A 12,838-nucleotide genomic window follows, 5' to 3' on the forward strand; every position below is an offset into this window, starting at 1 on the left:
TTTCTACCGTTTGAGCATCCCAACCACCCAACGACCTATTTTAGTGACCCCTGACCTCCAATAGCCTATCCTATAGGTGTCCAACAAGCCCTTGTCTGAATCGAAACTCTTTCCCGATTAGCCTCTCAAGTCATTTTTAGCCTATCTGATTTCCCTGATTCCTTAGGTATTTTCTCAGAACCAGTGTTGTATGTACCGTATCGTACGATATTGTACGATATGTATCATAAATTTGGGGGGAAACGATTATGTATCGTACTTGTATCGAGTGTATCGTATATGCATCCTGTATCGTACGATACGATACATATCTTTTTTTTTAATCATATTTCAAAAACTTGGTTATTTTGTTTTTGTTTATATAATATGAAAATATGAGTCTTGTGGCATTGTTCTTATGAGATATGCATGCAATATTATCTATGATTCTATATTAGTTGATATTTGATGATGTCTTATGTAGCTCATAGAGACATAAATGTGATTTTATTGTTGTATTTTGTGCAATTCATCATTGTTTCATGTGTTGTGATTTTTTTAGAATTTTTCTTATTTTTTTCTGATTTTTGTTGATTTTTTATTTTTTGAAATTTTTTTATTAAAAATTTACAATACTCTATTATTTTGGGTCCGACCAATATGGGTAACGATACGAGACTTACAACCATGCCCAGAACCACCTAAACCCTACACCATGGTTACCCTTAGGCCTCTACCCCACCGTGTCCAGTGGGGGTCAGTACCCCCCTACACGTCCATCCCAGCCTCAAAAGTCTAAGAACCGCAGGGACGATCCTCTCGCTTCCGTCAGACTCATACTAGAGTACATGTCTGTTGCCAGCCCAGGGCTCCCTTCTGGTCTAAGCTCCAAACTGATTCAACTGGATCTTGGAGAGGGTGTAACAACAACTAACCTAGCTTTGTACTTTTATAAAGTTTCATCACTCTTAGTTTGCACTTTAAACACCCATCTACATCGTATGAGTTTCTTTCCAAATGGTAGACTAACTATTTCCCAAGTGTTGGCTTTACAAAGAGCATCGAGTTCTATGTTCTTGGCTTCAATCCAATGAGGATAGTTTTTAGTTCCATTGTAATGTGATGGCTCATAATAAAAATGGAGTGATATCAAACAAGCTCTATAATTGGGAGAGAACTAGTACGATACAAACCTATTTGGAGGTATGGAAGCGCGGTTAGACCTTCTAAGGTTTGGTTCCTCTATAGGTAGGCCTTGAGAGCATTTTTCAAGTGCACATAGTTGATCTTTTCACCCATGCCGAGTATAAGCAGGCATATCATTCGTCGAACCCCCAATGGAATCATGTATGTTATGAGATGAATATAACAAATTATCATGTACCTCATTATGTCCACCATTAATCTCATTATCTAAAGAATTATCACACTGTGTCATGTTTATCATCAACATGATCTTTTTCACAATTATTTGATCATGTGAATCATATTATTCCTTAGGCAAAAAGATCAAATAGGAAAGATTAGTCTACTTCCTCTTTAATATTTGTTTTATCAAAGCCATTCTCATTTTCTAAGAAAGTCACATCCCCATAAACATATAATTTATTATTTTTGAAATCAAAGCACCTATATCCTTTTTTATTTTCTCTGTAACCAATAAAAACACACCCAATAGCTTTTGGAGATAATTTATCATTCTTATGGGTAGGAACAAAACATTTGCAACCAAAGATCCTTAACCTCTTGAAATCCAGTGTCATATTAAATAATTTTTCAAAGAAATATTAAGAATGAAGGCGTTCTATTTAACAAATATGTTAAAGTCAAAACGACTTCAGCACAAAAATTTTTAGGAACATCCTTTGAAATAAGAAAAGTTATAGTGGTTTCTCTAATGTTTATATTTTCTTTCTGCTAGACCATTTTGTTGTGGAGTTCTAAGACATGACCTTTTATGACAAATTTCATTTTGTTTTAAATAATCTTGAAAATCTTTTAACATATATTCTCCACCTAAATTGGATCTAAGGATAGAAATGTTACTTTGAAATTGGTTTGTAACAAACATGTAAAATTCTTTAAAGAATGGGAATACTTCAGATTTAAAACTAAGTAGATTCACACACATCTAGTAAAGTTATCAACAAACACAATATAATACGAGCAGTCACCTTTAGACATGACTTGAGATGGGCCTAAGCATCTGAAAGAATTAATTCAAAGGGTCTTTTGGATACGAATGTTCTATTTGGAAAATGAATAAACTTCATTTTTCTAAGAATGCAATCTCTACAAGTAATATCTTTTTCATTCCAAAAATTTTCCACAAAAGGAAAAAGATACATCTTTGATAAGCTTGGATGTCCAAGTCTTTTGTATCAACTTACAATATCTTTATCTTAGACATAATAACAAAAAGATTCAGAGGGAAGAGACAAAAAATCCATGAAGTAGAGATCTCCACTCCTATGTTTTGGCCCAATCAACTTCTCTTACTAGAGATCCTGCACTGAGCAACCCTTAGATGAGAAGGAGATTTCGCATTCATGATCAAAAATTTGTGAAATGAAAAATAAGTTTAAATTTAATTTAAGAACTCTAACTCTTGGAACAAAAAAATTGAGTTTTTAAGATCTTTTTCTAAAGTACCAACACTTAGGACTTTTAGAGAAGTTCCATCGGCGGTGGAAACGCAAGACAAGAAGTTCCATTGAGGCTTAAGATGTGCTACTCATATCATAGAGGGGATAAGACACTAAAGTAATCTCGGGCACTCATGTCACCGTGCTTAGTTAATCTAATCTTATCTTGTAAGAAATATTGTCTTGCAATATCCTTTTGGGTAAACATACCTTTCAAGAAGGACCATGCCTCATTTGCCTTTTTGAATTTGGCAATATTCGCACATATTTTAATTTTTAAATTACTCATGAACCAAGCTAAAATCTTTGCATGGTTATTGTTCCAATCTTCCATCTTTACTTGGTATTCATGTATTGCTTTGACTCTATCATCTCCTTCAAAAGTCGTCTTTTGGTCAACTTTTATCTTTGTGAGTTTAAGTTGAGGCTCAGGATGCCACTAACATAACCCCAAAAGCCTTTTTCCCTTGAGGTGGTTCTCCATCGCAGTGGACCACATCAAGTAATTGATCCCATTGAGCTTTAAGGAGAGTTCGATTTTGAAATCGTGCTATATGATGATGAAGAGAGAGAATAGAAGATGGTGTTAGGAAGAATGAAAAGGGTCATAAACACACCAACCAAGATCACCGCAAGCAACAAGGTTCAAGGGTCAAGAATCCAACGGCTCTTATACCATGTAATGAAACTAGAGTGTGCACAAGGAAATGCCAATTAAGGGCTACAAGAGTAGTAAGTGTGCATAAATACAAAGCCACATAAGGCAAATATAAAAGCCACTAATGGGAAAATACAAGGATCTGCAAAGGCATACACAAAACACTAAAAATAAATAAGAATTTATTCATAAAATGCTTAAGATTAGCATACACAAAGAGGGGGGCTTAGGAGGCAAAGGCCCCTTTAAATAGGCAACACATGAGGGGCTTGGGAGGCTCATAGATCCATTGGGAAGCTCCCAACGGCACTATTGTCATTTGACCAAAAAGCCCCAAGTCCAAAAATAAAGAAATAAGAAAATAAGAAAAATAAAAATAAAAAAAGTACAAATCTGCCCCTAATGGGCAGTACCTACTATGTATATGTAAAATGACAAAAATGCCCCTAGAGGGCATGACCTATTACATTTGTACACACACATATATATCATATTTCTTGGTTTGTAATAGGTTATGCCCTCTAGGGTCATTTTGGTCTTTTGTATGGTTGTAATAGGTCCTGCTCATTAGGGGCAGATTTGGTATTTTTTATTTTTTTTCTTCTTTTTCTCTTTTATTTTTGGTGTAGGGGCTTTATGGTCTTTTGACCATATAGCCATTGGAAGCTCCTCAACGGTTATATTTCTAGCCATTGGGAGCTCTCAACGGCTAGAATGGGCTCTCTTTAGCCCTTGTGTTTGGTCTATAAAAGGGACCTCTTGTCCCCATTTCATGTATGTTTTTCTTAAGCATTCTCTCCAGTGAATAAAGATTATATTTTTTTTTTTGTGCTCCTTTGAGTGATATTTGTGAAGTGTGCCCATTAGTGGCTTTGTACTTGTGCTTGCATTAAGGCTTCATTACACTCCCCACAAGAGCAAGCCGAGCTTGAACACCCTCCATTCAGTTCGTTCGGCTCGTTTACCAGACCTATATCCAAGTCCTAAAGTATTTGGGCACCTTCTTTTATGGCTATTGGCAAGTTTAAGATAACACAGAATGCAGAAAGACAACAATGGATGGTAGAATTTCAGTTATAATAGCAATCTAAGGATGAGAATAAGTGGTCAAAGATTAGGTTTACAAGGAAACAAAAAAATTTGTCTCTGGTCCATAACCTTTTTTTCTCCTTGTGAAGTAGTGTGTGTGAATGCATGTGCATGTGCGCATATCTGCACGAACAACTTCACAGCAGATAAGCAGCTAACTTAAAAGGATACAACAAGCAGAAAAATGAATTGAGTTGATGCTTCCTTGCACAAGATGCAGAAAAATACAATGCTTTAATACTGATTCTGCCACCTGCAAGACAGTGTATGGTTTCCATTAGAACAGCATGTAGAAAAAATTGCTTACCAGTTTAAACAGACTCCATTAAATACAACAATAATAAGAAATCAAACTCACACTTCTATCTGCCAATGTGGACTTCTCTAAACGCATTGATTCTTCATCGGTGCCTGAAAATGGTGAAGACGGGACATAATTAAACTAACAGTTCATACATTGACTGTTAAAGCAGTTGCAGAGTATAAAGAAGAAAAACACGAGTTATATAAAGGAGAAAAGAACAAGTTAAGCATCTGGACTGAACTACACAAGAAAACATTATAGGGGAAAAAATAAAAAAGGAGAGACTAGACAGTTGGTACCATGGGCAATTCTTTCAAGTTCAACAAAAAATTAAGCAGCAGTTTCTCCACACATAAACCAACTAATGGAAATATCATCTTCAAGACCATAAACATAGCATCAAACTTCATGAAAAGAACATCAAAGAGGAACCTGTAAGAGGACTGCATATTCTTGCAATCTATGAACCAGAGAAACTGTGGGGGGGGGGGGGGGGGGGGAGAGAGAGCACATCTTCAAGACCATAAACAAAGCACCAAACTTCATGAAAAGAACATCAAAGAGGAACTTGTAAGAGGACTGCATCTTTTCGGAACCTATGAACCAGAGAAACTGTCAAGAGAGAGGGAGAGAGTAATAGAATACCTGCAGAAATCAAAGACGAGAGAGGGAGAGAGAGAAAGAGAGAGCTCTGATATTGTTGTTGAGAATCGGCAGCCTATTTCATTCACACGTCTGCGCTAATACATCATTAGTTTAATAGGGTTACAATAATTCACACGTGGACAAAAATGCCCTTGTATTAGTAACTCATTACATTAAAATACAAAGCCTGAGAATGGATATGGATCTTTTATTAAATGGATCCATATCCAACCCATATTCTAATACCCTCCCTCAAGTTGTGCATGGGAGTGAACCATGTGCAACTTGTTCTTCAGATACCAGAAACGTTGACTTGTAAGACCTTTGGTAAACATATCAGCAATTTGGTCTTCTGAAGGCACATAAACTGGTTCAATCTCTTTGTCTGCTATCTTTTGTCTGATGAAATGTTGATCAATCTCAATATGTTTAGTTCGACTGTGATGAATGGGATTGAATGCAATTTGTATAGCACTTTTATTATCACACATAAGTGTCGAATTTGAAATATCCTCCCTCATTTCTGTAAGTAGATGCCTAATCCAGGTCACTTCTGCAGTGGTGGCTGCCATAGATCTATACTCTGCCTCTGTGCTAGACCTTGCCACAGCTTTCTGTTTTCTGCTACTCCATGAGACAAGATTTCTTCCAATGAAAACACAGTATCCTGAAACAGACCTCCTCTCATCTGGATCCCCTGTCCAGTCTGCATCTGTATAGGACAGTATGTTATGTTTTGGGGACTTCCATGAAGATTGAATATACGTAAGTCCATCGCCTACTGTTCCTTTTAGATAGCGAAGGATGCGTTTGACAGCATCCATGTGACCAGTCTTTGGTTCATGCATGAACTGAGATACTTGATTAACAGAATATACAATGTCTGGTCTAGTAAAGGTAAGATATTGCAACCTATGTCACACGGACTCGACTAGGGAGGTGCCGCACCCGAGTCGACACGCCCCGACATGGGTGCGGCTTCGGACTCGGCCCGGACTCGGTCAACGCCGAGTCGGACTCGGTCAACGAGTCAAGGCCGAGTCCGTCCACATTTTGGACTCGGTCAACTTTGACCGAGTCCAAAAATGTCCATTTTTAAGACAAAAAAAACAATTTTTATATATCTTTTTTTTTAATATATAACCAGACTGTGCAATGCAGTTGCACAGTCACAGACTGTGCAACTGCAACTGCACAGTCACTGCACACAGTCTGTGTGACTGTGCACAGTCTGCACAGTCACAGACTGCATTGCACAGACTGTGTGCACAGTCTGTGTGACTGTTTCACAACTTATGTAAAAATATGTATAAAACACGATAAAAGGTAACCCAACCATTTGAGGTAGCTAAATAAATGCTTTTCCAGTTTAAAAAAATACTAGTTTCACAAGTATTAGAAAAGCTAGCTTAAGAACTACCATAAAGAAATGGGAGTGCCAAATTGAAACTTTCGAAAAAATTAAGGTCATAGTTTTGGCTACTTAATTTACTGCAGCCTTGAAGTTTACTATTACAAGTCAATTTAAATTATATTTGTACAATGATAATATCCTTTTATCTTATATAGTTTTGGCTACTTAATTTTAATTGTTTACTAGAATTATTGTTATATATATATATAGCCGAGTCCCCGTGTCCAAAAATTTTGAAATTGCGCCGCACCCGTGTCGCACCCGCACCCATGTGACATAGATTGCAACATACCCACTAAACTGCGATACTTGACTGCATCAGGATATAACTCACCATCACAAATACTGAGCTTTTGGTTGACAACACTGGGTGTAGGTAGAGGTTTACAATCTGTCATTCCTGCTTTAGCCAGAAGATCAAGAGTGTATTTGTGTTGAGTTAATGACATTTTGTTATCTTGTCTGTCCACCTCTACACCAAGAAAGTATCTCAGTTCCCCAAGGTCTTTCATTTTGAACTGCATACTCAATAAAACTTTAATTCGTTGAATGTAGTCTGGAGCATTACCAGTGATCACAATGTCATCAACATATATGAGTAAGAAAACCAGGGTGGTATCATTTCTGTATATGAACAGAGAATGATCTAGTTGGGAACGAAAGAAACCATGTTTCTGAATTTCTAAGGAGAAGCTTTCGAACCATGACCTGGAAGCTTGCTTCAAACCATACAAGGCTCTGGTTAACTTGCATACATACTCTTTTGGGTCTCCCTCTGTATAACCTTGAGGTTGCTCTATGTAGACCTCTTCCTTTAAATTTCCATGAAGAAATGCATTTTTAACATCAAGTTGACTAAGGGTCCAGCCATGTTCAATGGCCAAGCCAAGTATGATGCGAATAGTTCCCATTTTCACCACTGGGTTGAATGTCTCATCGTAATCCTGACCATATTCTTGAGTGAAACCCTTGGCTACGAGACGTGCCTTGTAGCGTTCAATGCTACCATCCGGTTTATATTTAATTTTATATACCCATTTAGAACCAACAACATTCTTATCTGGAGGACGCCCAACTATCTTCCATGTTTGACACTCATGAAGTGCCTCGATCTCCTCATTCATCGCTTCAATCCATTTGTTGGATTGGACAGCTTGATGAAAACCAAGTGGTTCATCATGTTTTTCAATCTTGGATAGAAAATTTTGAAAGTCCATAGAAAAGTTGTCATAACTGACCCATTTTTCAATAGGATGTCTTATCCTACCTGATCTTCTTGGTGCTTTTTTGTTATCAGGCAAAGCAACGTGTTCTTCAGCAGGTACAATTGTTTGCTCTTTGGGTCTCCTAGTATACACATTACCTTTGTATCTTAGACATGTTTGTGATGCATCATCTGAAACTGTCTCACCATGTATGTCTTCAGGGATCAAAATAGTATCTTCGGCAGTATGTGAAATAAGTTCAGCACTAAGCCATGGATCATACCAATTACCAGCTGCGTCACCGTGTTCTAGATTGTGATTTGCTTTACTTTTCAGAAAACTATTTTCATCAAAAACAACATTTATGGAAATCCTAACCTTCTTATTGGCAGGGTCATAACACCTGTATCCCTTATGTTCATCTGCATAACCAACAAATTGACATATGGAGGCTTTGTCCTGAAATTTAGTTCTCATGGATTTATCAATGTGTACATAACATGTGCATCCAAAAACTCGTAACTCATCATAATCAGGATGTGCACCAAAGAGAACGTAATAGGGAGACTGATTTTCAAGGATAGACATAGGAAGACGATTTATCACATGAGTGGCAGTGTGAAAAGCTTTTGTCCAAAGACTAATGGGCAAGTTATAATCATGCATCATACTCATTGCACTTTCCACAATATGTCTATGTTTACGTTCAGCAATTCCATTTTGTTGTGGAGTGTACGGACAAGAAACTCTATGATGTATCCCATTATCTTGGAGAAAATCTAAAAATTCTTTGGAGGAATACTCACCACCTCCATCACATTGGAGAATTTGAATGTTTTGGGAGAATTGAGTTTTAACATAGGCATGAAAATGACGGAAGATGGAAAAAACCTCTGATTTGTGTTTCATAAAGAATATCCAGGTAAAACGAGAGAAACTGTCAATAAAAGATACATAATATTTGCTTCCAGAAGAGGAAGGATTAGGGGCTGGGCCCCAAACATCAGAACATATTATTTCAAAAGGCATGGCGGCTCTTTTATTTATTTGATGAAAAGGAAGTACATGACTTTTGCAGACCTGACAACTGGGACACATTTTATCCTTCAATGAAGATGAAACATACTCTGAAAGAAAACCATTGGACACTAACTTTTCAATAAAAACTTGACTACAATGACCAAGACGAGAATGCCAGAGATCTGGCTTATTACATTTGGATATACTTAAGACGCTTTTGGAGACATGATCAGACTTGGGCTTCAGGACACTGGAGGTTGAATCTTCATTGAAGACATACATGTTTCCACGTCGCTCTCCTTTAGCGAACATCTCCTTCGTTTGAAGATCCTTGACAAAGACAGAAGTAGGAGTAAATTCCACAGATGAATTGGTAGAGTTAACAAGCTTAGAAACAGAGATAATATTTTTCTTTATATTTGGCGCATGAACAACATCAGATAAAGAAATAGATGACTCAGACAAAGGAATGAGGACATTGCCAATGTTTGAAATAGGGTGGTGAGTCCCATCTCCAGTTACAATATTAGATTTACCAAGATAAGGATTCAAGGTAGAGAACTTACTTGCATTGCCAGTGACATGAGTTGTTGCCCCAGAGTCAACATACTATATTTCATCATCACTATGTTTTAGATTCAAGTTGGCCATCGCAGATAAGAGAAGATCCTTGGCATCATCACTGACTCGAAATGTACCTGCAGTTCCTGATGTAGCATTTCTATTATTTTGTGTTATGTTCCGATTTTGTGGATTGAACCAGCAGTTGGCTTTGATGTGACCACGTTTGTTACATTGGTAGCATGTGGGAACATTCTTTGAAATACTGACATTAGGATTTGGTGTAGGTAGTAACCCACGTCCACCCTGGATTGGAGTTCCCTTGCTTCTGCCACGTCCTCCTCGTGAACGATCAGCTATTATCCCTGTGGCAAGAACTTCATGCGTAGATGATTTTCCTGTTGAAGCATCAGACATGCTTTTCAGAGTCATCTCGTACTGAAAGAGTTTAGCACGTAATTCTTCAAAACTGAGTAGCGTAGGTAGACACAATAAAGACGTTACAAGAACATGATATTCTGGTCCCAGAGCATTCAGTGTCTGCTGCACTTTTTCTTTATCTGACACTGGATATCCAACCATGGCTAACTGATCTGTGATGCTTTTGACTTGATTTAAGAATTCAATGATGCTCATTGCCCCCTTTTTTAGCATTTGAAATTCGCGTTTGAGAAACAACACTTTGGCCTCCGATATCTGAGAGTAGGTTTGAGCTAAAGCCTCCCACAAAACTTTGGATGTGCAATCATCAGGAATGGAAATCAGTACTTCTTGTGATAACGTGGAAGTGATGTATGCAACAAGTGCCTGATCGCGCTTCATCCAAGAAACAAAGGCAGGATTGCGAACAATATTCGGCAATCCTCCATCCTCTTTGGCTTCGGTTATGATGGATTCTGGGGGCATTGGAATGGAGCCATCCAAGTGACCTGAAAGGTCTTGACTTCGAATAAAAGGAGCAATTTGCCTTTTCCAAGTCAGATAGTTGTTTGTAGTTAGCTTTTCCGAAACTAGCTGCCCCAAGAAATTGGAAGAAAGACCCGAATTGGTTGAAGTATCCATTTGTAGGCTTGTTGACAACCTTTTTTTTTTTAGAGAAATAATACTAGTGACTGAAACTGAGCTGTTTTATTACAGTTGGCAGAAATCGGCACAATGTCACGACAAGGGAAATGAGAGCTCTAGGATATGGAAAGTTTGACAGAGAAGGAATGAGGATATCAAAAACAGATTCTTGGTTGGAAAACCAGGGAACTCGATTTTACTGAAATCAGAATACAAGATGTTAAATATGATGAATCAATCAGGAAACTAAAGAATAAATTTTCACAACTAGAGAATAAAAAGAAGAAATATTAGAGGCTGATGGTGTAAAACAAATGGAAAACTAAAAAAAAAAAAAACTTCGACCAATAGATTTTCACAGCTGAAGCTAGAAAGATAGGTAATCTTTTTCTGTCAAACTAGAAACTAGAAAGATAGGACTCGGCACAGGGAATAAAACAAATGGAAAACTATAAAAAAAAAAACTTTGACCAATAGATTTTCACAGCAGAAGCTAGAAAGATAGGTAATCTTTTTTTGTCAAACTAGAAACTAGAAAGATAGGACTGAAGAATAGAAAGGGAACTCGACCTGAAGAATCGTGCTTTTCACGCACAGGGAACTCGACTTGAAGAAGGTGATCTGCTGCAGAGGATGAAGGGGACTCGGCACAAAGAACTCAACCTGAAGAATCGTGCTTTTCACGCACAGGGAACTCGGCTGAAGGATCGTGCTTTTCACGTTACGCAGGATAAGATGAAGGATCTACTGTTGGGTGTGGCTGAAGAAGATGAAGGAGACTCGGCTGAATGATTTCAGCCTCTGAATGGGAAAGACTCGGCTAACTGGAAGGAGAGATGGAGCCGATGCTGAATGAGAAAGATTCGGCTGACAGAAGAAGCTGAAGAGATTCCTTATGCCCAGACCTGCCGCTGCTCTGATACCATAATAGAATACCTGCAGAAATCAAAGACGAGAGAGGGAGAGAGAGAGAGAGAGCTCTGATATTGTTGTTGAGAATCGGCAGCCTATTTCATTCACACGTCTGCGCTAATACATCATTAGTTTAATAGGGTTACAATAATTCACACGTGGACAAAAATGCCCTTGTATTAGTAACTCATTACATTAAAATACAAAGCCTGCGAATGGATATGGATCCTTTATTAAATGGATCCATATCCAACCCATATTCTAATAGAGAGTACATCTTCAAGACCATAAACAAGGACTGCATCTTTTCGGAACCTATGAACCAGAGAAACTGTCAAGAGAGAGAGAGTACATCTTCAAGACCATAAACAAAGTACGAAACTTCATGAAAAGAACATCAAAGAGGAACCTGTAGGAGGACTGCATCTTTTCAGAACCCATGAACCAGAGAAACTATAAAGAGAGAGAGAGAGAGACTGGATCAAAGCACGATATATTCAACAACGGTATCATGTTACCCAATCACTAGAAGTAGCAAAAAGTTCAATGGTGAAGACTACAACTGAGACTGGGTGACTATTGACTAGTTGTTTCCTATCAAGAGCTATTATGTGAAAATCAGCAAGCAGCATTGCAATTAATCCAATCTCCTATGATTTGATGAAGCACAAAAAGGTCGGCCCGTCAGTACACTGTGTTATGAACTAACTGCAAGAACTGTCCATAAGAAAACCTTTACATCATAGCCACAGAGACTGGGACCAAATTGCAGCATCCCCTAAAGCAAATGCACATCATAGCACGTTCTACTTGAGCTGAATCACATCCCAGTCAATATATTGACTGGCATAAAGCACAAGTAGCTTCCACATGTAAAACCATGTTTAAACCAGTGTCACAAATCTCATTTCAAGTCTTTTCCGGCAATGGAAAATCTCAGGAGATTTTAAAAGAACAAGTTTCTCTTGGTAAAATGTCGGTAAATTTTCAGTTTATACAGTATCTAAACATTAATGTTGGCAAAATAATTAGAACTTATTTGTTGTGCCTTCATAAAGGATTTTAATCCCACGCTGAAGGGACTAGGCGGAAGGCCTACTTATATTTGCTATAAAAGCAAAGAAACACCCCACAAGTGTAAAACCCTCGTTTTCCAAAAAAAAAAAATGGAGCCGGGTCGGACCCGGACCCGCTAGGGTTATCGGGGGCAAGGGTTTTCTTTAAACACTTCTTCCCCCCCCCTGCGCCGCACTCCCCCTTCCTGCCTCTCGTTAAACAGGGAAACCCTCGAAGGGGTTTCCCAATTTACACCCCTCGGGTGCTTTAAGAGCACGCAAGGGT

General features: G+C 38.0%; 1 protein-coding gene across 2 annotated transcripts in view; it reads right to left on the bottom strand.

Moving 5' to 3' along the window:
* The window catches only part of LOC149843148 (Ubiquitin-like superfamily protein), a 66,438-nt gene that overhangs the window by 30,686 nt on the left and 22,914 nt on the right, over positions 1 to 12,838 (bottom strand). For both annotated transcript variants that reach the window (XM_089999620.1, XM_089999621.1), the window contains 2 exons: positions 4,730 to 4,782; positions 4,543 to 4,624 (listed from right to left, as the gene is read on the bottom strand). In XM_089999620.1, the coding sequence (XP_089855746.1) occupies positions 4,543 to 4,624; positions 4,730 to 4,782 (135 nt within the window). The remainder of the gene's footprint in view (positions 1 to 4,542; positions 4,625 to 4,729; positions 4,783 to 12,838) is intronic.

Source organism: Nuphar pumila, chromosome 3 (assembly GCF_984573655.1).
Source record: "Nuphar pumila chromosome 3, dmNupPumi1.hap1.1, whole genome shotgun sequence".
NCBI classification, from domain to species: Eukaryota; Viridiplantae; Streptophyta; class Magnoliopsida; order Nymphaeales; family Nymphaeaceae; genus Nuphar; species Nuphar pumila.